General features: G+C 43.0%; 1 protein-coding gene across 1 annotated transcript in view; it reads left to right on the forward strand.

Moving 5' to 3' along the window:
• ZNRF3 (zinc and ring finger 3) overlaps positions 1-22,905 on the forward strand; it is a 204,189-nt gene that overhangs the window by 143,179 nt on the left and 38,105 nt on the right. Inside the window, exon 2 of the mRNA XM_065417916.1 lies at positions 4,588-4,713. Within this exon, the coding sequence (XP_065273988.1) occupies positions 4,588-4,713 (126 nt within the window). The remainder of the gene's footprint in view (positions 1-4,587; positions 4,714-22,905) is intronic.

Consider the following 22,905-nt stretch of genomic DNA (forward strand, 5'->3'; position numbering starts at 1 on the left):
CCCTTCTCCAGAGTGGCCGCCCCAAGCACCTGCTTGGCAAGCTGGTGCCTGGAGCCGGCCCTGCTTTCTATCCACCTTATAGTCCATTCATTCAGCCCATACTTCTTTAACTTGCCTGCAAGAATACTGTGGGAGAACGTACCAAAAGCTTTGATAAAGTCAAGGAATAACACGCCCACTGCTTTCCCCTCATCCACAGAGCCAGTTGCATTATCTCTGCTGCATAGGAGGGTAAAATTTGGGGAAACGCTCCTTTTCATCCCTCCAATGTCTGCACCTTTGGCTGATGGAACATCAGTAGTCTACCATGCAGGTTCCCCTGGATTCCTGCTACATGAAAGCACTGATTTGCTGTATTCATCTTCTGGTAAACGGTTTTCTTTCTTCTGTGTAATCCCTTTCTCCCCCCAAAACTGTGTTGGGACTTTGTCACTCCCAGACATATTCTAGTTCTGGGGTTCAGAAGTTCTCAGGTCTTCTACTGAAAATATCTCCTAGCTGTATGAACATGTTTACTAGGAGTCCCTGTTACATGCCCGATTCAGAGTAAATTCAACATGCTGCTGTTCTTATAAGTGTGTAGCATTTGGGATGTTCTGGTTCTTGAGCTCAGTTCGGAATCAGAATCTGCCCCCTTGAAGACCCTGATTTTTGTACAGTATGGTAACAGTTTCATCTTGGAGTTGTAGTTAACTTGTCAGTGTGCTTCCCTTTTACATATAAAAATTCATTTGGAGGCTGGTAAAGAATTTTTCACCACAGCTTGTACCTTGCTGATACCAAATTCTGTTTCATATCCAAAAAATATCCTGAGACTCCTCTCTAGACTCAGGTTGTCAGGTAATGGACAGGACAGCAGCTCTTCTTACACTAGTTTGGCATAAGATTCAAAAATTTTCCATTCTCTGATACTCATTAAGTACCATGTTGTGACAAAGTGGGAATTTTCTGTAATATTTTATGAAGCCTGTGTTTGCCTCAGTTTCCCCCATGTTTTGCATGGCTACCCCATGGCAGCAGGAAGGTCTATGTTTGGTCTCAGGGCTGGCTAAGAGACATGGGGAAGGGAGAGGTCTGAGCCTGAACAGGTCATCATAAAGGACTGGCTGAGGTCGACTCCATCTCAGTGGAAAATCTGAGAAGACACTGGAAAACTCAGTCACCAGGACATTAACACCTAGCAACCAACAACCTAGAGGGAGATGGATTTTCCCCACCCTGCATCAGGGAACCCGAGGAAAGACCCCAGCTCAAGAACAAAGAACTGGAATGTATGGGGGGGGGGGGGGGAGCTAGTGTTGGCTTCTGGAGGAATCTGACTGGGGGCCTCTCACCTGGGAACTGACTAAGGAGGTCAGATAAAGACAGAGAGCCAGAGACTGAAAATGCAGTTGCATTACAGCTTGGCTGGGGCTCTGGGCTGACCAAAATGAGCTATGCTTTAACCTTCATTTCTCTATGCTAACCTGTGGACTTCCTGTGCTGTGTTCTAGCAGATTAGTAAACCCAACTGTTTTGACATCACTGCCAGAGTCTCACTGTAAATATTTGGGAAGGTGCATTAAAGAGTGTACAAGTCTCTACCAGGAAACTCTCTCAGTTGGACATGCTGAACAGAGCTCACCGTGTGAAGCAGGAGTGCTGAAGCCCAGAGGTTCAGTCTGAGATGGTGGTGAGGCTGCGTGGCCTACCCTGTAGGAAGAGTGAGGTGCCTTGGGGGCCTGGCACAGCAAAGAGGTTCCTCCAACAGACTGCTCCAAAGCTGGAGGTGTAGCACCGATCTTGTAGCTCTGTGACAGGGGCCCTCTTGCACCACTACATACAAGAGTTTATTAATAACCATGTTCCTTTGTTTGATGGATTTGCCTCTCTTTCTTCTCCTCCTCCCATTGTAAATGTTTTTGTTAGGAAGACACTCCTTGAATATTTTACTCTTCAGAAAATGAGAATATTCACTATCCCACTAAAAGTCTATTCTATGCTGAAAAAATTGGTGCTTGAGCTCCTGGGTGGTCGCTCTGTCACACCTGTAACACACCTCATGCACTAGGGCTCGCAGCTCCCAGCAGTGCACAGATGTTCCAGCTACTGTTTGGGGTAGACTTGCTTCGAACTGGCTAACTGACAGGCCTCAAAATGTAACTTGTTAACTGGGGATCATCACTGAATGGGTGCATTTCTAGTGGTGTCCTGCAAGGATCAGATCATGGCCCTACACTATTCTTCCAAGTCATTGGAAGTGTTAGATAACTATAGTGTTTGTTTTGCTGTACAGGAAGAGGGTGTAACTATAGCACTATATTCACTCACAAAAAACTTTAATGCAGAGTTAAGGTAGTCCAGTGGTATTTTGTGTCCTTCCAGAACATTAAGTTAATCAAAACACAGACTTTTAAAAACTAGGAAATACAGAGTTACGATACACACCCATGCAACCTTAACTCTGCCCGGCTGGAGCCTCTGGGGATTATCTGCATGCACTCCAATTACAATTACTATATTATATGTAGCTGTATGAAGTGGAGAGATTAGTTGGATTAGTTGGAGCAGCTTGTCAGAGCTGTGATTTTGTGATATGAGGTGATCTCAGGGGCTGTGCTCCTCTAGGAGTGTGTGAGAGCCCCTGTCCCTGACTCCCATGTGTGTGATCAAAGGAAAGAGATGCATAGAGTCATTGGGCTGGAAGGGGCCTTGAGAAGTCATTAAGTCCAGCCCCCTGCACTCAGGCAGGACCAGATAAACCTAGACCAGTGGTCCCCAACCTTTTTCGTCTGGCAGGCACCAGACAACGAGCCACGGAGGACCGTGGCGGCGGATGAGCATCCGCTGAAATGCCGCTGACAAGCGGCAACGTCAATAGGCGTCGCCGCCGACAAGCGGCAACGTCAATAGGCGTCGCCACCGAAATGCCGCTGAAAATCGGCAGCATTTCGGCGGTGACACCTCTGGATGATGATGCTTCTCGACAGCATTTCAGTGGATGCTCGTCCGCTGGCCAGTACGCAGGCGCACTTAGACGCCCCGGCGGGTGCCATGGCATCCACGGGCACCACGTTGGGGACCCCTGACCTAGACCATCCCTGACATGTTTGTCCAACTTGTTCTTAAAAACTTACAGTGATGGGGATTCCACAACCTCCCTTGTAAGCGTGGTCCAGAGCTTAACTTTCTTTATAGTTAGTTTAGATATTAGGAAAAACTTCCTAAATTTTCCTTGCTGAAGATGAAGCCTATTACTACTTGTCCTAGCCTGGTGGACGTGGAGAATAATAGATCACCATCTTCTTTATAACAGCCCTTATGTGAGGTACTTAGCTGAGGCTTTCAGGGACGTGGTAGAATGGTCCCACACCCAGTCTGACAGCCTCTGTGCTGTTAAGGAGGATGAAAGTCTCGGGGAAGAAGACTATCAAGCTGGAGTGGAGGGAAACAATCCTATAGTTGAGATCCGCCCTCCAGATGATGTCATGATATCCTCTCACACTGAGGATACTCCTCCTGGCGTGGGAACCCATTGTTAGGAAGAGCCAGGTAATAGTGATGGGGATTTGATTATTAGAATATAGATAGTTGGGTTTGTGATGACTGGGAGAACCATGTGGTAAATTGCCTGCAGGGTGTGGAGGTTGCAGATCTCACAAGACATCAAGACAGGCTTATGTGCAGTGCTGGAGAGGAGTTCAGGTACATGCCATGCAACCTTAACTCTGCTATCTGTGGGTGACCCCCCAATACACACACTTATTTGCACCTGCCTTTGCGTTACAGGAGCGATCTCTTTCAGATGACCTGGAACCATCAGCTTGTGTATTATCTGACCTGTGTTAACTGCAGGGATTTTATTTTTATGATTCTGGTTTACACTGTCTAGCTGGGTTCCTTTTCAAATTAGATAATTAATTGTTTGGGGCAGAGACAGTATCTCGGTATCATACCTAGTACAGTGGGCCCCGATCCTAGCTGAGGGCTTTGGGCACTATTGCAATGTTAGGGTTTTTTTTGTTTGTTTGGTTTTTTTTTGGTCTGGGAGTATTCTACTGTATGTGTGAGAATGCAGATACTCTGGGTTACTGTTGCAGTGCCCCATGGGTATATTCATTCATTGCCCTTTCTCAAGGAGAGGACTGTGCTGGGCTGCTTCCTGTTTGAGGAAAACTCTAGACTGGAATAACATTTTAAGATCAAAGTAATTGCTGATTTGTCTGACGCTATCAATCTTCATATGGAGTGTTTTGCTGCTTTTGGCTTCCTAACTGTTTTGCACCACTGGTTTCCAATCCATCTGTTACTGGCAAATCTGAGCTCTGTCAAATCACAATTGAGATCAGAAGTGTAAGGACTACAATAAAAATATTTAGCACTATTATGGAACTTTTCTCACCTTCTGATGTGCCACTGTCTGAACAGCAAGCAGATATTTCTCTGTTTAGTATGTATTTGACTGATATACTATACTATACTCTGTATTTAGGCCACCAGTAGAATATTTTATTACTTCCATCATAAAGAACACTGTCTTGTTTTCATGTTAATGTTTTGGTTAACGCCTTTACCAACTTCTCTTCATCTCCCCTTGTTCTGTTTCAGATGCATCCACTGGGACTGTGTAATAGCAATGATGAAGAGGACTTGTATGAATATGGCTGGGTAGGAGTTGTGAAACTGGAACAGCCTGAGTTGGAGCCTAAACCATGCCTCACTGTTCTGGGCAAGGTAAGGGAAAAAATGACCACCAATATTTTGGATAAATGGAGCTTGCAACTCTGTTTCTAAAAGGGGATAGTTCCCTCTTGTGACAAATGAGAAAAACTGGAGGAAACTTTTCCCCCCAAACAGATCCTTTCTAAGGTCTCCCATGGGATATGGCACTTGTACCAAGCTTGAAAAGGGGCATTTCAGGTATGAAAAATGGCTGGGGGAGAGGAAAGATTTGGGCAAAGAAGGCCATTTAGCTCAAGGAGGAGTTTCAGCAAAGTATTGTGCTCTGCTGGTGGTGGTCTCATTGCAGTTATGCAGGGGGTGCATAAAACGGGGCAAAATGGGGAGATTCATGGACTCCAAGGCCAGAAGGGACTATTGTGATCACTTAGTCTGACCTGCTGTATAACACAGATCATAAAACTTTCCCAAAATAATTCCTGGAGCAGATCGTTTAGAAAAATATCCAATCTTATTTCAAAAATTGTCAGTTTTGGAGAATCCACCATGACCCTTGGTAAATTGTTCCAATGGTTAATTACTCTCACTGTCAAAAATTATGCCTTATTTCCAGTCTGAATTTGTCTAGCTTCAACTTCCAGCCATTGGATCATGTTAGAGCTTTCTCTGCTAGACTGAAGAGCTTATTAAATATTTCTTCCCCATGTAGGATTTTGTAGACTGTAATCAAGTCACCACTTGCCCTTCTCTTTGTTAAACTAAATATATTGAGCTCTTTTCTGGGAGTTTTGTGAAGAAATAAGGCATGGAAAAATTTAGCAGATATGTACTAGCTGGGGGTTAATGTGAAAGAGGGAGGGACCAGAAAAGACCTGGGCCAATGTCCTGGTGAAAAGTTCAGCACTTTACTGCTGGGGAGTGGGTAGGGTACTGGGAGGTGTATGTCCCTGGGCCCTGCTTAGGGACTCAGTCTCTTGTACCAGTCTTTGGCTACTAGCTGCTTTCCCAGCCTCCTCTGGCAGATGGAAAGTGGGAGAACCCTTCCTGCCGTGCCGCCCCTACCCGACCAGGGCCTCTGGATTATTTGGGTTGTGGAGGGAGGATATATAATAATTAATGGAGATATCCTATCTCCTAGAATTGGAAGGGACCTTGCAAGGTCATAGAGTCCAGCCCCCTGCCTTCACTAGCAGGACCAAGTACTGATTTTGCCCCAGATCCCTAAGTGGCCCCCTCAAACTCACAACCCTGGGTTTAGCAGGCCAATGCTCAAAGCACTGAGCTATCCCTCCCCCCGGGATATAAAGTCATATCTTTATGACTTTCACCAGAGTAGGGAGTTTCTTTGCTTCTTCTCCACCCTCCTGGCTACTAGAAAAGCAGGAGAGTCTTTTGCTATTCTATCCATCCCCAATCTCTCTGTTTCTGTGAGGGTGTCTGAGCTATTGTACCCTGCACCATTTCCTTTTTGTGAGTTCTCCTCTCCAGAGGATAGCTCCAGTGACTCAGCTGTAGCTCAGGGCTATAGCAATCCAGCAACAGCAGTACTATAGAACGGACTGGATTCTTGGCAGTTTCACTACAGACCACAGGATTCTGAATAGGAGCCATAAAATTTACCAGTCCTGTTAACTTCACGTTGCCACTGGGCAAGGCTCTGAGCAGCAGCTGGGGCACTAGAATTACTCTGACGGTAACTTTAGACTAGAAGACTCCAAACTCCGGGTCCTCAGTTCTGCTATCCTGGTTCAGTGTCCAGCTCTCTTGATCTTCCAGCCAAAGTCCTGCTTGACCATTTATATTCTAGGATTAGTGTTTTTCAAAGACTAATGTTTAAACAAGAGATGACATTATAGATGCAGTTGGAAGTGACACCTAGTTGAGGTTGCTTAATGCTTTCCATTATAAGACCTTGTTTTACAGCCCTGGCTGTCTTGAGACTAAATGTTTTTTTAAAAGCTTCAGCAAAAACTGATTAGCATTTCCAAGAACAAGGTTAGGGGGAAAAAAAGCTTAGCCCATTTTAAAAAAGTTCTTGCAATCTTTTCATTGAGAAGTTCTAGTGCCTCCATGCATTGGATCAAGGACTTAAAATGTGATGTGTGGAGGGTGCCATGGTGTCAGAGAGATGCCTTTGTCATCCCTGTGAAAATACAACCAAATTTAGCTATGTTATATGCTTCTGAAAATCACCATTTCTACATGATCTGTAGAGATTTGTTAGAGGTTGGGAGCAAAGTTTTCTGAACATTCTGTCTGCACTGAGCATGCTCCAGTCCAGGATTGTAGATGCTGAGCAGGACTTTCCTTGCATTGATTCTGCCAGCAGCGCTGGGATCATGTGGTGCAAGGCACCAGAAGTAAGAACAGAGAGACTAACTTTTTTGTGCTCTCAGTGCACCCTCTGCAGGTGCCCAGGCAGCATGGAGGAGAAAGGGAAAGCTTCCTGACTCAAATGCAGGGTGTTGAGGAGTAGGTTTGGTTGGGGACAGTCTCTGAGGGATGGGAGCACAAGAGGCTGTAACCCCTAGAGAAAAAACTTTTCCAGAACTTGAAACTAAAACCAGGATTTCAGAGCCCCCAACATTCCTCTGCTGTCTAGCAAATAGCTGTGAAAATTACTGGCAAAGTGTGAATCTCATCCCCCTCTGGTGTCAGGGCCTCATAGAGGATAACAGCCTTCTACTGCTACCAGTCATTGTTGGCTTGTGCTATGGATTAAAAGGTTCCTACCCTGCTGATGACCCATGTGGAGGTCTGTATTGCTCCATGTCATGGAATTTTGAGTTTTGTTTGATTTTTTTTTTTTTAAATAAAAATTTAGGAAGTTTATATACAATGAAACTATATTAAGGTTGAAAAGTCAAGCACTCAAACTTTTAAAAAATGCCAATATTAAGGTTGCCTGTGCAATCTTAATTCAGCTCCTTGTATGTATAAATTGTGATTGTAATCATGTGATTAAAAACTATTTTTGCCACAGCACCCCTCCCTCCTTCAGTTTATAGAGTAGATGGTGCTCTGGAAATGAATCTGGGTTGTGTAGTGGATGAGGTTATAGGTTATAGAACCCCCACCTCACTTGTTGAATTGAAAGGTGTATTGGGAAGGAGATGGTATTCTAGAAAGAGGAAAAGATGATCTTGTGGCTGAGTTGATTTAATGCCACCCTTGAACACTGAATTCTATCCGTGTCTGTGCCACAGTTCCTATGTCATGCTTAGCAAGTTATTTAAACCAAACTTTTCACAGATGGCCTCATTTTCTGGGTGTCTGACTCGAGATAGCTGAAGTCTGATTTCTGGAAGTGCTGAGTGCTCATAACTACAACTGTGCTTTGACTCTATAAAGTACAATAAAAATGCTCTAAAAAAGGAAGAATCAACTAAAAAATCTGGCCCCCTAGGCATCTTAAGTTGGGAACCCAAATAATAGACATTTTAGGCAATTTTGGCTTTAAACTCTGTGCCTCCATTCCTTATCTGCAAATTGGGAATAATATCACCTTACCTTACAGGAGTGTTGTGAAGATAAATTCATTGTTTGTGAAGACACTGTGGTGATGGGCATTATAGAAAAGCCTGTGAGGATATTAATAATTCTGTATTCAGTTCAGGGTTTGACCTGTGTGCAGTAAATAAGGCCTGAAGCCATATAACGAATAAGGATTAAAAAAAATTGAATAATGAGTCAACACCATCCAGACTGTGCTCTGAATGAAGCAGGAGTCCTCTTGTGGGGGAAGGAGGGAAACATATACCTGAAGATATCCTAATGTGTACACACAAGGAGGCTGAATTAAGATTTTCATGGAAAACCTTAATTCTGGCATTTTCTAACTTTTGAGTCCTTGACTTCGCGACCTTAATGCTCTTGCTGTGTGCATTTATGTATGTAATTAAACTATAGAACAGGGGTCGGCAATCTTTCCGAAGCGGTGTGCCGACTCTTCATTTATTTACTCTAATTGAAGGTTTCACGTGCCGGTAATACATTTTAACGTTTTTAGAAGGTCTCTTTCTATTGTTGTATGTAAAGTAAATAAGGTTTTTAAAATGTTTAAGAAGCTTCATTTAAAATGCAGAGCCCCCCAGACCGGTGGCCAGGACCCGGGCAGTGTGAGTGCCACTGAAAATCATTTAGTGTGCCACCTTTGGCACACGTACCATAGGTTGCCTACCCTGCTATAGAATGACGTTGGTTTGCAGAGTCAGTTATTTCTCCATTCTACATCTCTGACATTTATAGCCCATTACATTTTTACGATTTGTGGTGAATTGTTATTTCTCATTATGCTGAAGGGCTGATGCTGGAATTGGGCAGATGCAGTGATGGAGCATGCTTGACATTCCTGTGACTGAAATAATTTCAGGAGCGTTGCTCCAACCTGCTATCATGGCCTTTCCCCTGACTAATTGCTTTAGTGTGGGAGATAGCCCTAGTAAAGCCACCCTTTCAGGGAGTGAGAGAAAGTGTGGGGCCCTGAATATGCCTTCCAAGCTTCTTGATTTCAGCTGTGCCAAAGCAACTTGTTCACTGTGTTTTGTTAAGCCATTTGAGGATCCTCCCCATCCTCATTTCTCACAATTGATGTCACACCTTCCCACAAACATCTTGCAGATGGCATCCACTAAAGGTAATTTTCATTGCCCTGCTGTTCAAGCTTGGTTTTCACTGGATGCTGAGACAGCAAGGAAGGAGTGTTCAAAGGCTTTGTTTTTTGGCTATGGAGTCACAAAGTCACTTCCACAGCACATTGTTATCTGAAATGCAGTGGATCTCCCATAAACCAGGATTTAAAGGATTCCTTTTTTATTGAGTGCTGGCAGATTAAGTCTCTTTACTCTTCATCTTGCACACAATTCTCATAATACAATTTCCAGTATAGATTCAAAAGTTAGAAGTGTGCAAAGGGCAGACACAAGCCTGAGAGTCTTGTTGCAAACTCAGTTGGGGGTTCTGCATTGCAAGGATTTGGAACAAGGCTTGTGCTGTCTAATAGTTTGTATAGCAGCTTTCATGAATTCTAAGGTTCTGTACAGGGCATAAAAGACAGTACAAACCAGAATACAGCAGATTAAAAGAAACAAAGTTTAGATTTAAACAAACTAGGTCATAGTGGTCAGTTTCCTGGGAAGGATAAATGACTTAGGTTCTGTAAACATGTGCATGGAACAGTATGAACAGCTGTAAGTGTCAAAAAGATAATTTTGCAACTTTATTCAGACATCAGCAAATGCATACCTGTAAAGGTGCAGGAGATGAGAAAAGGAACAATGAAAAATCAAATGACCCATGGAATTTGGACAGAATGTAAGCCAAAAAGGGATCAGGCAAGAAGACCAACAAGGGGATCATTAGTGATTGAGGCAAGAAAAAAGCAAAGCATGGACCAGAATGTGGAAATAGCTACCAGATGGCATCTACATAAAAAGTGAGAGAGATCTGAATGAAGTGATATTCATCAGGCTCAGTCTAAAGTGATATGGGAGAAGTAAATCTTAACGTACTTTTATATATGCAGTGTAGTTGTAGCCGTGTCGGTCCCAGGATATTAGAGAGAGAAGGCGGGTGAGCTAATATCTTTTATTGGACCAACTTCTGTTGGTGAGAGAGACAAGCTCTTGAGCCGCACAGACCTCAGTGCCCAGACCTGAAGAATAGCCCTGTGTGGCTCGAAAGCTTGTCTCTCTCACCAACAAAAGTTGGTCCAATAAAAAATATTCCCTTACCTGCCTTGTCTCTCTAATACTTGTATATAGGAAGAGGCAATAGGTCCTAAAAACATAAACTTCTGGTTTTTCACTTATGTTAAATGCTAAAAAATTCTTGAATCCCTAACTAATGATCTCAGCCAGAGAGCATGAAATTAGGAGACACACATCCTCAGGATAAACCAAAAAGAACCTGTCTCTACATCTTCTGCATGCAGAAAGTAATTAGACCTCTGACAATTAAAGCATCAAGTGTCTGCAGATACAGAGGAAAAAAGCAGTAGCTTAAGAAGAATTCTGTGGAACATTCCATAAGAAGATCAAAAGATTCATGTGAGTTTTTTGCCATCAGCTACACAATAGAATAATCTTTGAGCAATTGTAGGGCTCAAGTCATGAGTGGGAAACTCAGATGCAATGTAGCTGGCAACCCTTGCATAACTAGCTAGTGGCCAGGATTGGGAATGGCAGACAGTATTTCACCTGCATGTCACCAGTGACCACCGTGAATCCTGAGCAGGTTGGTTGTGACAGACAATTACCATCTGATCGCTCTTTGGCCTGTATGGAATGACTGTGGGCTCAGTCCAGTTCCCAGTAGAAAGGTGAACCCACCACAGACCTACCACCATAATTGTCATTTAATTGCTTCCCGCTGTTGGTAGTCTTAAACAAGACACTAAAGAGCCCTGGAAACTATTTTTTTCCACCCTTCTTGCTAATCCCGCCACATCAGGACTGAGGCATGTTGGCAGATGGTGCATGGTGGAAGCTTGCATTGCCACTGCCTTGGCTGTTCTGGTTCTGTGTATAAACAGAGAATTCTAGTCTCCAGGGCTTTCAAACCAGTAATTTTCATGAGCACTGAACACCTGGACAGATGTGGACGCACACACTATGATCCTCAAAAGCCAATCTGTGGGAATAATGTGTTTTAAGCATCTAATCAATCTAACTGTAGAAACCAGTGTGACTACAGTATCTGTCAAGGCTAAGAAAATGAATATAACGTAGCAGGAGGTGACGGGAGACTGGCTGCATTTGACTTCTAGCTGCTATTGTTAAGAGTCCTCCTAGCAATTTGGACTCCAGGGAAACAAGGATAGAAAAAATTAATAGGGTATAAATACAGTACAAGTGCTACCCTCAAACAAAAGTGCATCTGCAAGGTCTAGTTGTAAACAATGGTAATAAACTTTGTATTCTCTCTTGTGTCCCTTTTAAGAAAATGCCCAATGTAGAAAGATTCCTGGCAGATTGTTGCAGCCTTTGTGGAAGAAGGGAAAGCCTGTTGGGAAGTGGAGTTCATAGCAACACAAGGATTTTAAGTGAAATACATGTTGGTGTTGCCATAAGTTTCTTTAAAGAAAAAAGTCTTAGTTATTTTTCACTTCCTCTGCTATTCATAGATTCTAGGACTGGAAGGGACCTCAAGAGGTCATCGAGTCCAGTCCCCTGCCCTCATGGCAGGACCATTAGAGAAGCCTGAACACCTCTCATATTGTCTTTCCCCCAAAAAAGTGTCAAATAATGGTTTTAACATAGAATCATAGAATATCAGGGTTGGAAGGGACCTCAGGAGGTCATCTAGTCCAACCCCCTGCTCAAAGTAGGACCGATTCCCAACTAAATCATCCCAGCCATGGCTTTGTCAAGTCGGGCCTTAGGGTACGTCTACACTTACTTCCTGGTTCGGCGGCAGGCAATCGATCTTCTGGGATCGATTTATCGCGTCTTGTCTAGACGCGATAAATCGATCCCGGAAGTGCTCTCCGTCGACGCCGGTACTCCAGCTCGGCGAGAGGAGTACGCGGCATCGACGGGGGAGCCTGCCTGCCTGCCGCGTCTGGACCCGCGGTAAGTTCGGACTAAGGTACTTCGAATTCAGCTACGTTATTAACGTAGCTGAATTTGCGTACCTTAGTCCGAAGTGGGGGGTTAGTGTGGACCAGGCCTAAGATACTTGGGATATAGTCCACTGGGACAGTTTGGCTGAGTATCTCCACTAGTGTGTCCATGGCTGAGATTGTAAACTTTGTGATCATCTTCTTTGTCTGGGTTGTTTCCATAGAATGGAGGAAAATAGCAAACCTGCCTATTTTTCCAGTAGACCCAGGTATAATGGAAATAGTTTGAGTTAACAAATCAAGTAAAGATTTTGAAACCTCAACAAAGATATGAAAGTTAAGATCTGTCTACTGAATTTTTTTTTACTTGCAGATGCAAATAGTTCCTCTTTCAAAAGACATTTTTGTAGAATAGATGAACTAGTCTGTGTAAAAACCCAAGATGCAGGGCTGTTGAACTTTAATTCCATAATGAGCCATAGGCCACTGGGAGAGATTCTGCTTTGTCTTTGCCTTCTGACGAACGCAGCAACATAATTGCAGCTGGAGTTTCTACTCCTTTCCCAGATCCCCATGGATTTTCTAACTCTGAAGTCAGGTTGGAATCTGCCAGTAACTCTCCTTCATCCTTAATTCCATTGGAAGCCATTCTGTTAACTGTGAGAACTAAGTTTTTTTTTTTATGTGGAAAGTGGTGTATAAAAAGTTGGATTATTTAATCTGGCAGTTTGATGGTAGGAAGAAAATCGGTACTGTGGAAATAAAGAAAAGGGTTTGCACAGAAGTTTAACTTAAATTGATTTAAAAAATAATTAACATCCACACAGAACATTGTACATATTTATCAGTTTAAAACCAGTTTATATCTGTTTACCTTGCATCTATGAATTACAGACTGCAGATTGAACCAATATAAACTAGATTTAAACAGACATAAGAGTGTCTATATACAGAGCTGCCACAGTTTAACGGAATTGGTTTAAAATCACACTTTCAGTTATACTTCTGCAACTTTGTGTGGACCAGGCTTGAAGATGACTCAGAAGATCAAGGAACATCAGGAGCTGTGTAGAAAGGTGCCATTAGGAATAACAGGGAAAGTGTCAGAATGAGAGTGTGTCAGGTGGGTGAGGAGCGCTAAGCTTTCTCACATTAGAAAGCAAGAGGGAGAGAACTGAGGATGAATTTAAGTAAAGGGAAAAAGTCACAATCTGAAATATAAGTGTTGTCTATCCATAACACAGTGATCTATCTGTTTGGTACAAGGATTCTTCTCAGGGCAGAACAATAGTCTGTGTTTTCAGTAGCTTTACACCAGTTCTCTATCCGCTCATTAAATAGGCCCAGTATTTAAGAACAAGAATGTTTTTAATTTTAGAGAGATCTTTGCATCACAAGAAATCTGTCCAGCAAGAATGAGCATTATATGATGTAATGGAAGGACAATCACAAGAGTGTCATCCTCTTTGCTCCCCCTCTAAAAACAGCTCCCATTTCAGCACCAGTGAAAACTGGGTCCTGGTTGGGCAAGGGGTGTGTGTGGCAGCCTTGATTTAGCATCTCCTTTGATCACAGTGCAGTCCTGTTTAAGGCACCGCTGCATGCAGGCGAAGCAAAGGCCTGGGCTTTACTGATCTGATGAGCTCCTGAATAGGGCTGGAAGGGGAATGAAGAAGGAAGAAGAAAGCTTTGAAAATGAAAAGGAAACCCCATGAACCCAACAAGCATTATTGGCTGGATTTGCCTACCAGGGAGCCGCTCAGTTTCTGCCAGGCTAATTCTGCTTCATTCCCCCTGCCCCTCCTCCCTCCTCTTCTTTCAGACTGTTGTTTTTTTTTGTTTTGTTTTGTTTTTGAATCATGGCTGTTGCTCCTTGGTTCTCAGGCTGGGAACCCACTGAGCCTGTTGCCATGGTCACTGGGAAGCTCTTAGTGCCATGTGCTTCAAAGGGAACCTTTTCCCCTTCTAGAATTCCTGCCTTCTCAATGCAGGCAGCACAATGAAACTGGTTCTCCGTTGGCCAGGCCTCTCCCCCACACGCTGCAACAGCACAACCTTGCCTTGCCCTGTTTTCCAGAGTAAAGTTGTCTGAAGTTACAATGAAAGTGCCTGCACATGCTGCATGGCTGCAGGCAGGGAGTGCCTGCCTGTGTGATGCACGCAAACTTGTGTGTGGTTCTTTCACTGGTAAATTACCAATGCTGACTGACTGACTGATTTTAAATAAGTTAAACTGGTGGAACCTAGAATTACTAGTGCCCTGCCTTTTTCTCTATGATACCAGGGCAGGACCAGAGTCAGAATGGCTAGCAAGAGACTATACTGAAGACCAGCTTTAAGCCACAAAACCTGCCCTCTCATACAAGCCTCAAAGTCCTCGGGAAGGGATTTATTTTTCTGTGCCCCTCCTAAGGTCCACTGAAGAGGGATTTACCTTCTGTGGCTCTTAGGAGGTGAGCAATAGCATGGCTTCACTCCCATGGATCTCAGCAAGAGGGAGAATGCACCCACCTCTAAACCGGCTGGCTTTCCTCAGTCCAGTGTTAGGATTTCTTAAAAAGCTAAGTATACTTCCACCATCTCCTCCCCCAATGAACCCATTTGCTTTATTTATTGAACTTAAATCAGAGCATATCTACATTAAGACTGACTAGAAGAACCTCTTGTGTTATGTCATAATGATAATATTTTATTGCAGTTGCCATGGGTTAGAGTTAAGGTTGTGGTTGCTGTCGGAGTGAGAGTCAGCATCTTGTTTGGGAAGTGTAGCCATGGGTTCTAATTGTTTGGCTTTCTAATGGGTTTTGTAATTCAAACATTCTTACCAGGTACACTTAAACTGCAGATCTACAGATGCAGCCCTAAGGCCAATTTATGGAGTGGTCTGTTCTAACGGGAATGGGTTTTAGTTTGGATTTAGTGGAATATTTAAGAATCTGGAAATAAAATTGAACAATAATTATAAATCTGGCTTACCTTTCATTTTGTCCACTCATTGTATTGGAGTTATGTCCCAGAATGTTATGTGACCCTGACTTGAGTTCCTTCACTTTGTGAGGTTGGCTGCTTTTCTTGTCCAGTTCTAGGTCTTACTCAGAGTCTTTGTTTCCAAATGGTATCTACGTAAGGTGTACCTATAAGCCTTTGCAGGCAGAGCTGTTCAAATTCTTAACCAAGCATTTAGGAAGGATAATGTTTTTAGGCCAGAAGTGCAGTGTGTATTTAATATTAGAGCATCAACAGTGTGCTTTGGCACTGTGCAGAAAACAGAGGGTAAAGTTTTGCCCCAAGGAGCATGTTTTAAAATAGACACTAGGAACTTAACTCACCAGTTAATCCACAGAAGAGTCCATAAAGCACTTTAAAAAACTGCCATCTATAAAATGCCTCTCAAGAAACCAGCTCCTGGAAACTCAGTTGAAATGTTGATGCTCCATCAGTTCTGCTTGCAGAAGCTTCTGGTACCCCTGAGGTAGGGCACATGCCAGAGAAGACAGTCTGATGATAACCCTTCCCCTCCCCCCCAATCTCAGATTTTATTACCAATTCATTTGTCAGGTAGGGGACCCTATTTTGCAGGACTCATACCTAATAGGGGCCCTTTTTAGGGAGGGCTCCTGGGACATTGTACAGTTACAAGTTTATTACCATATACTGGTTAATACTTGTACAGTACTTGAAGACAGAATTTTAAGTACTAAGTTGTTTCTCTCCTACTAGTCACTTTTCCCGTGTGAGCCTCTGACTTCCTGCAAATCTGTGGCTCCATCCAGCTTGCTGCAAGAAAATTTAGAATCAGACACACTTCTCCCCAGCAGTAAATTCATTTGCATTTGAAAATAGTTTTACATTACATTTCGTATTTCGGAGCCAGGTGTTAACCATTTTGTTCACAAATGGTATTTGCGAGCTGCTGAAACAGAAATAAAGCAGGTGGTAAACTGGTTTGTATCTAGGACTTTAAAATTAAAGTCAGGCATGTAATTATGTGCACAAAAAGAAAGTGCAATTGCTTTCCTAACCTGCATACGTAATTACTATGATGCATGCACAAATTGGGTAGTTGAATGTAGAAACAATTAAATCTGTTCCAGTTGTAGGAATTGCATATGCAAAGTAGGGTACAGTTGCATGCCTATCTTGTTTAAAAAGTCATGGATGAGCTACATAGTATTTTGTGGAACTAAAATTCAGTGAAGATGTGTTTAAATCCCTTAGGCTTAACAAAACTCAACTCAGGTCCCTAATATTTAAACAATATTTAACTTTAATATTTAACATTCTCTTTGAGAGAAGTAATTCAAATGTTGAAAGTTTGTAGTAGCCCTACTACAAGGCCCATCATTTTCTGTGAAAAGAGGGGAAACCATTCTGAGTCCAAAATGGAAGAGCTCTTTCGAATGAGATTAGGCTGGCCTGGCATACATTTCCAATGCTAGCTCATAAGAACATAAGAATGGCCATACTGGGTCAGACCAAACGTCCATCCAACCCAGTTTCCTGTCTGCCGACAGTGGCCAATGCCAGGTGCCCCAGAGGGAGTGAACCTAACAGGTAATGATCAAGTGATCTCTCTCCTGCTATACATCTCCACTCTCTGACAAACAGAGGCTACGGACATCATTCCTTACCCATCCTGGCTAATAGCCATAACCTCCATGAATTTATCTAGTTCTCTTTTAAACCCTGTTACAGTCCTAGCCTTCACAACCTCTTCAGGCAAGGAGTTCCACAGGTTGACTGTGTGTTCTGTGAAGAAGAACTTCCTTTTATTTGTTTTAAACCTGCTGCCCATAGTTCCGCAATTTCACATTTGAGTTCTTTCAGAACTCATGGGTGAATGCCATCTGGTCCCGGTGACTTGTTACTGTTAAGTTTATCAGTTAATTCCAAAACCTCCTCTAATGACACTTCAATCTGTGACAATTCCTCAGATTTGTCACCAACAAAGGAAGGCTCAGGTTTGGGAATCTCCCTAACATCCTCAGCCGTGAAGACTGAAGCAAAGAATTAATTTAGTTTCTCCGCAATGACTTTATCGTCTTTTTAAGTACTCCTTTTTTATCTCGCAACAGAGGGTCCTGTGGCACCTTTAAGACTAACAGGAGTATTGGGAGCATAAGCTTTCGTGGGTAAGAACCTCACTTCTTCAGATGCAAGTGAGGTTCTTACCCACGAAAGCTTATGCTGCCAATACTCCTGTTAGTCTTAAAGGTGCCACAGGACCCTCTGTTGCTTTTTACAGATTCAGACTAACACGGCTACCCCTCTGATACTTTTTTATCTCGATTGTCCAGGGGCCCCACTGGTTGTTTAGCAGGCTTTAGATCATAGATCTAAAAGGCAAGAGCAACCACTGTGCCCATAGGACGTCACCCAGTAATTCTTGCATTGGAGGGAATTTTTTCCCTACTGTGTAAGTGAACACTTTCAATCCCAGTTACTTACGGCTAAACCAGCACATGTAATTTAGAAAAAAACCCAATCTTGATTTAAAGACTTCAAGGGATGATGAATCCATCACATTCCTCGGTAAGATGCTCCAATAGTTTATTACCCTTATGGATTTAAAACAAAGTAGCTCCTTGTTTCCAGTTTGAAATTTTCTAATTTCAACTTCCAGTCAATGGGACTTGTTATGGATTGTCTGCTATCTTTAAGCAGCCCTTAAATTCAGAGTTACTTACTAGAGGATTATACACTATTCTCAAGTCTAGAGCATATATATGCTTTATATTCTTTTAAAAATATATATATATTAATTATGGGGACAAATGCTTAATTTAACTAAGGCTATACACAGATAACTGAGGAAGAACAGGGGCTCTGCAATGCCTTAATGGGAGCCAAGGGAACAGACAGCTTTATTCTGTTAACATACAGTTGAAAGGGGCTGCCACTTCAAGACTAGTTGCTAAAAATGAAGGATACCTTAAAAAAAAAAAAAGAGAGAGAACCAGTTCAACAGCAGTAAAGAGCATGAAGATGCAAGGAAAAGAGTGTAAGTGTTTGGAGGAGAGAAGAGCTCTAATATGTAGAATAAACTAGCAGGAGAGCATTAGATACAGATCTGTCCACTGTGGGTCCTATGGCAGGAGCAGCTTCCTTAAGACTCATGTCTCAGAAGGGATCTTGGTAATTGTGCTGGTATTTTCACATTGTATTTTTACGTCCATCTATCTCAGGCACCCATATTCTTATTTACTTAGTGCCAATAGTATACAGCTTGGTGCGGTACAAAGCCCAAAAATAAGACAATCACTATCCTGAGATGTCAAGTATCAGAGGGGTAGCCGTGTTAGTCTGGATCTGTAAAAAGTGACAGAGTCCTGTGGCACCTTATAGACTAACAGACGTATTGGAGCATAAGCTTTCGTGGGTGAATACGTCTGACGAAGTAGGTATTCACCCACGAAAGCTTATACTCCAATACTTCTGTTAGTCTATAAGGTGCCACAGGACTCCTTGTCGCTTTATCCTGAGATGCTAACAGAGCTGCACAGGGAGATCCAGAGACAGGATAACACTTGTTCTGTTTTTAAAATCTATTTGCCTCTAGGAAGATGTGAGGTTTCCATAATAGCATTTGTTGTGCTTGACTAGTTTGAAGTACAGTGACTAGCTAAAGTCTAATCTTCATCATGTCCCTGTGGGGTAAGCAGGTATTATGGGATGGATATAAATGGAGGGAAAGAGAGGAAATTATTTGCCCACAGCCACCAAGTGATTCCTCAGCAAAGGCATGATGAGAACTATGTACCTCCTGCTTCCCAGCTCCCTGCTCAATCCTCCAGACCATTCTACTTTCCAACTGCAAGCCTATTTAACAGATTTAAGAGGGACTTGAATGGGGAGAAGGAAGTGACTTGGCAAACTGGTTCAGGTGGGCACTGCATGCATAGAAACAGGAATCGGAGATAATTATCATTGGTGGAATGCAGGGGATGTGTGGGAAAACCTAAAACAAGGTCTGAGATGTAGGTTAAGCTAGCATTGTGAAGTTCCATGAAGGTGAGGACAAGGTTTTAAACTTGAGATACACCTTTTCTCTTGTCTTTCCTCCTAACCCTTTCTTTTGGCTCCATAATTATTTCATGTCTTGACTTCAGCAGTCTCTTTAAGGAAGAGTAAGTGGAAGGATGTGAGAAGGGGAAAGACAATGTTCAATTGAAAGGTGAGGGAGCTAATTGTGGATGGCAATCCAGGAGTGCATCAGGAGGAGAGGGTGTAAGATAAGGAATTTGATCTCAGCCATGTTAAGTGCCATACAGAAAGAAATATCAGAGAGAGGCTGACATGGGGCTGGACAGAGACCCCTACTTATGGAGAAGTAGATGCGTATGTTGTCAGTGTAGAGATATCAACCAGATATAAGAGGTGTGAGGAGAACAGCAGGGACTACAGAATAACAGCCAGTGTCAAAAGTCAGAGATATTAGGCTTTCACTATTACATTGACATCCTCAGACTTTCACTGTGTATTTTTATAACATGGAAAGAGTGGCAGCAGCATGCAAATAAAGACACATCTTATGCTTTTCCCTTTGGCCTCTCCACAGATTTGCTAACAGTGGATCAGCTGTGCATAAATGTTCCTTTTAGGACTGAGTCCTCCACAATCCCATCAAACAAACGTGGAGTTAAAGAAACCACTGTTATTTTCTGACACTTGTTACTGGTGTCTTTACTCAGGCAGAACTCCCACTGAAGTCACTGGAAGTTCTGGCTGAGTTAGGACTGAGGAGGACTTCAGGACTTGGCCTGTTTTTCAGTTGGGTAAGATTTTAGAACTCCATAATTGTACATGGTTTGTGACTCATTTACAAGTCCATGATATGCATTTCATGCCACAAAGAGCTTATAGACCAAATCAATACATGTGATAACTGAAACAGCTACAGTTGGAAGGCTACATGAAAGAATGGATTTGGAGGCAACAAGAAGTGGTTGGCTAAGAAATGAGGTTGCATGAAGCACAGGAATGATAACAAAGGAAAGCTGGCAAGCAGAGTGAGATAAAGGAGCAGTAAGATGAAGAGAGCAGGGAGCAGACGTGGAGGCAGGGAATGGGATTGTTCAGGGCTTTGCTAAGGCGAGTGAAGAGCCAGGATTCAGTGCACTAAAAATGAGAATGGGGTGATATAATCAGAAGTGCAGTGGAGTTTTGGATAGATTGGCAGGGAGATTAGAGGGGGAGGGGTTCCAGTAGTCACAGTAAGAGACAGACAAGTTTTAGCAGTAGTGATGAAAAAGAAATAGATTTTTAGAGAAGTTGCAAAGAAAGAAGTTAGGAGCATTTTGCAAGAAACTTCAGGGACATAGGGCTTGGTGGAAGAGGAGTTTAATACAACTCAAAACTTATGAGCTTGAACCTCCCTTTCCACTGAATGTCTTCACAATGGCTACACAGATGTACTTAAGGGTATCTGCATCTGTAGCATGTGGCAATTTTGTGTTTTGTGTAGTTCAAAGGTCTAATTCCAAGTGGCATAGGTATCCATTTCACAAATGAAGAAAAATTAGCACTAAGATGTCCCCTTTGTCAGCAGAGAGCATGTATTGAACTTCCCTTATTATCCTATAGGATGGTCCCGCTAGCTCAGGACTGAGGTGTATTTGTGAGCGGTGAGCTGTGCTAAGTTACCAGCACGAGATTCACACTGAGACATTTAATGAAAGTAAAAAGAATGCATGTGCATGTTCTGGTGCGTCAGCCATCATCTGGATATGGGTACGCAGGTTTTTCTGGTGAATAGGTCTGTATCTGGAAGTTTGATTCCCAACAAATCTTTAAAAATACCCCAGAGATTTTCTAGCTGCCCAGCCCTGGATGCTTGAGGAGAGTGCCAAAAGACTTGGAGAGAACTGACCTTAGTCTCCAGGCATCTGAACAGGGAGACATGTGCTTGGCTGATGGGACAGATAGTTATCTTTTTTTTTTTCCTTACTGTTTTTGGGGAAGACAAGTTGGTTCCTCAGAGCTCCAAAGACACAAACTTTTAAGCCCATGAACAGTGTTGAAACAACCAAAAGCTCCTTTGGGCCGACTAAAAGGGACTAATGAGCTAGCCTGGCTGTTTATGGGCTGTGGTTAACCTCTTGCAAGTTAGGATTTCCTGTCACCAGCAACGGACGGTGACCGCCAGCACCACAGTGTTAATGATGAGGTAGGGGCTGATTGAATGGCTGGACTCCAGACAGCAGCCTTCACTGGCAGAGAATCAAGTGGCTAAGGGGGAAAACACTGGTGTCTACAAGAGAAATAACACAAACTCCAAACCTATAATTCCCAAGTTTAAAAAAAGAAAGGGAGAAAGAAAGTGGGGAGAATTTCAAACCAAACCAAGCTTTTATCTCTGCATTCTGAACAGAAAACTGTTCCTCAGCAAAATCGGCTGCAAAAGCCAGGCCAGTTAAAACCGTATATAGGCAGCTTGCCTCCAAGTAACCAGAAATTGTTGGCTCTGAGGAGCCAACCTGCTGGGAGACGTTATCCAAGCAACGGCCTGAATGTAATTCCTCCCGCTGTGGAATGGCTCTTTGGCAAATGAAGACCCTAATTAGAGAAGGACGGGTTTCTATTTTGTTTTTCTTTAATCCTTACCCTGAGGCCTTTGCAATACAGCCATGTCTCTGCTTGTGTGGAAAGAAGTTTCCAGTTTCCCTTTGTAACAAGAACCCTTTTTCTGGGGAAAAAAGCAACAAACTAACATGGGCCCACCATCCTTTGGGTCCCTGAAACTAACCTAATCCAAAACCAAGCACCATTATGTTTTGAAAAGGTGATGATGTCATCTTTCATTAGCCACTAATGCAAAGTTGCTGACCAAATCAGAGTACTTCCTGGACCCAGTATAGGCAGTGCATCTTTATCCTTAGTACACCCACGGAACTTATCACCCGAACAGGTGCTGCCTGGTAGATAGTTTGCCAAATCCAAAAGAAAAATGGGAGAGAACAAAGCATAAGTTATGAGCAAACTATAAGTCTGAATTCTGGCATTGCTAGTGTAGCCCATGGAAATTATCCGTCTTTTTCCTATGAAGAAATCTCATCTGACATGTATTCTCATCCTCCTGGCTCGCTCTGCTGCATTTAGTGCTGTTGACCATGAGATACTGCTGTCCCACCTGAAGAAGGTGGCAGAGTGCCAAGAGAATGCACTAAAATAGAGAAGTCCAAAGATTAATCTTGGAGAAATTACACTTCTACATTCAGCCATTAGAACTGGTGAAATGACATGGGCTCGAGTGCCAGCAATATGCAGACGACTCACAGTTATGTCTATCCTTCACCTGATATGACCATACCAATACTACAAAGATGACCCAGTGCTTGAAAAAGATCAGCTCATGTATGAAGATCAGCTGATTGAACCTAAACCCAAGTAAGATGGAAGCTGTGGTGGTAGTCAGAAAAAAGCACATTGAGGAATTTGCAGCGATGGATGAGCCTCCTTGTGTTGAAGGTACAAGTCCAAAATTGGTCAAATCGGTCCACAGTTTCCTGTGGTCCTCACTGATGCTAAGCTCTGCCATACTCATGGCTGCTGCTTGTGCTTCCTCCCCCCAGATCCCTTAGACTAAGAGACTCCATCCCATCCTGTGAGGTGTTGACCTGGCCTCAGTTGAACATGACTGGTTAACTTCCAGCTTGACTACAGTAATGCTGGTCATACTGGTCATG

The sequence above is a fragment of the Emys orbicularis genome, chromosome 16 (genome assembly GCF_028017835.1).
Source record: "Emys orbicularis isolate rEmyOrb1 chromosome 16, rEmyOrb1.hap1, whole genome shotgun sequence".
NCBI lineage: Eukaryota > Metazoa > Chordata > Testudines > Emydidae > Emys > Emys orbicularis.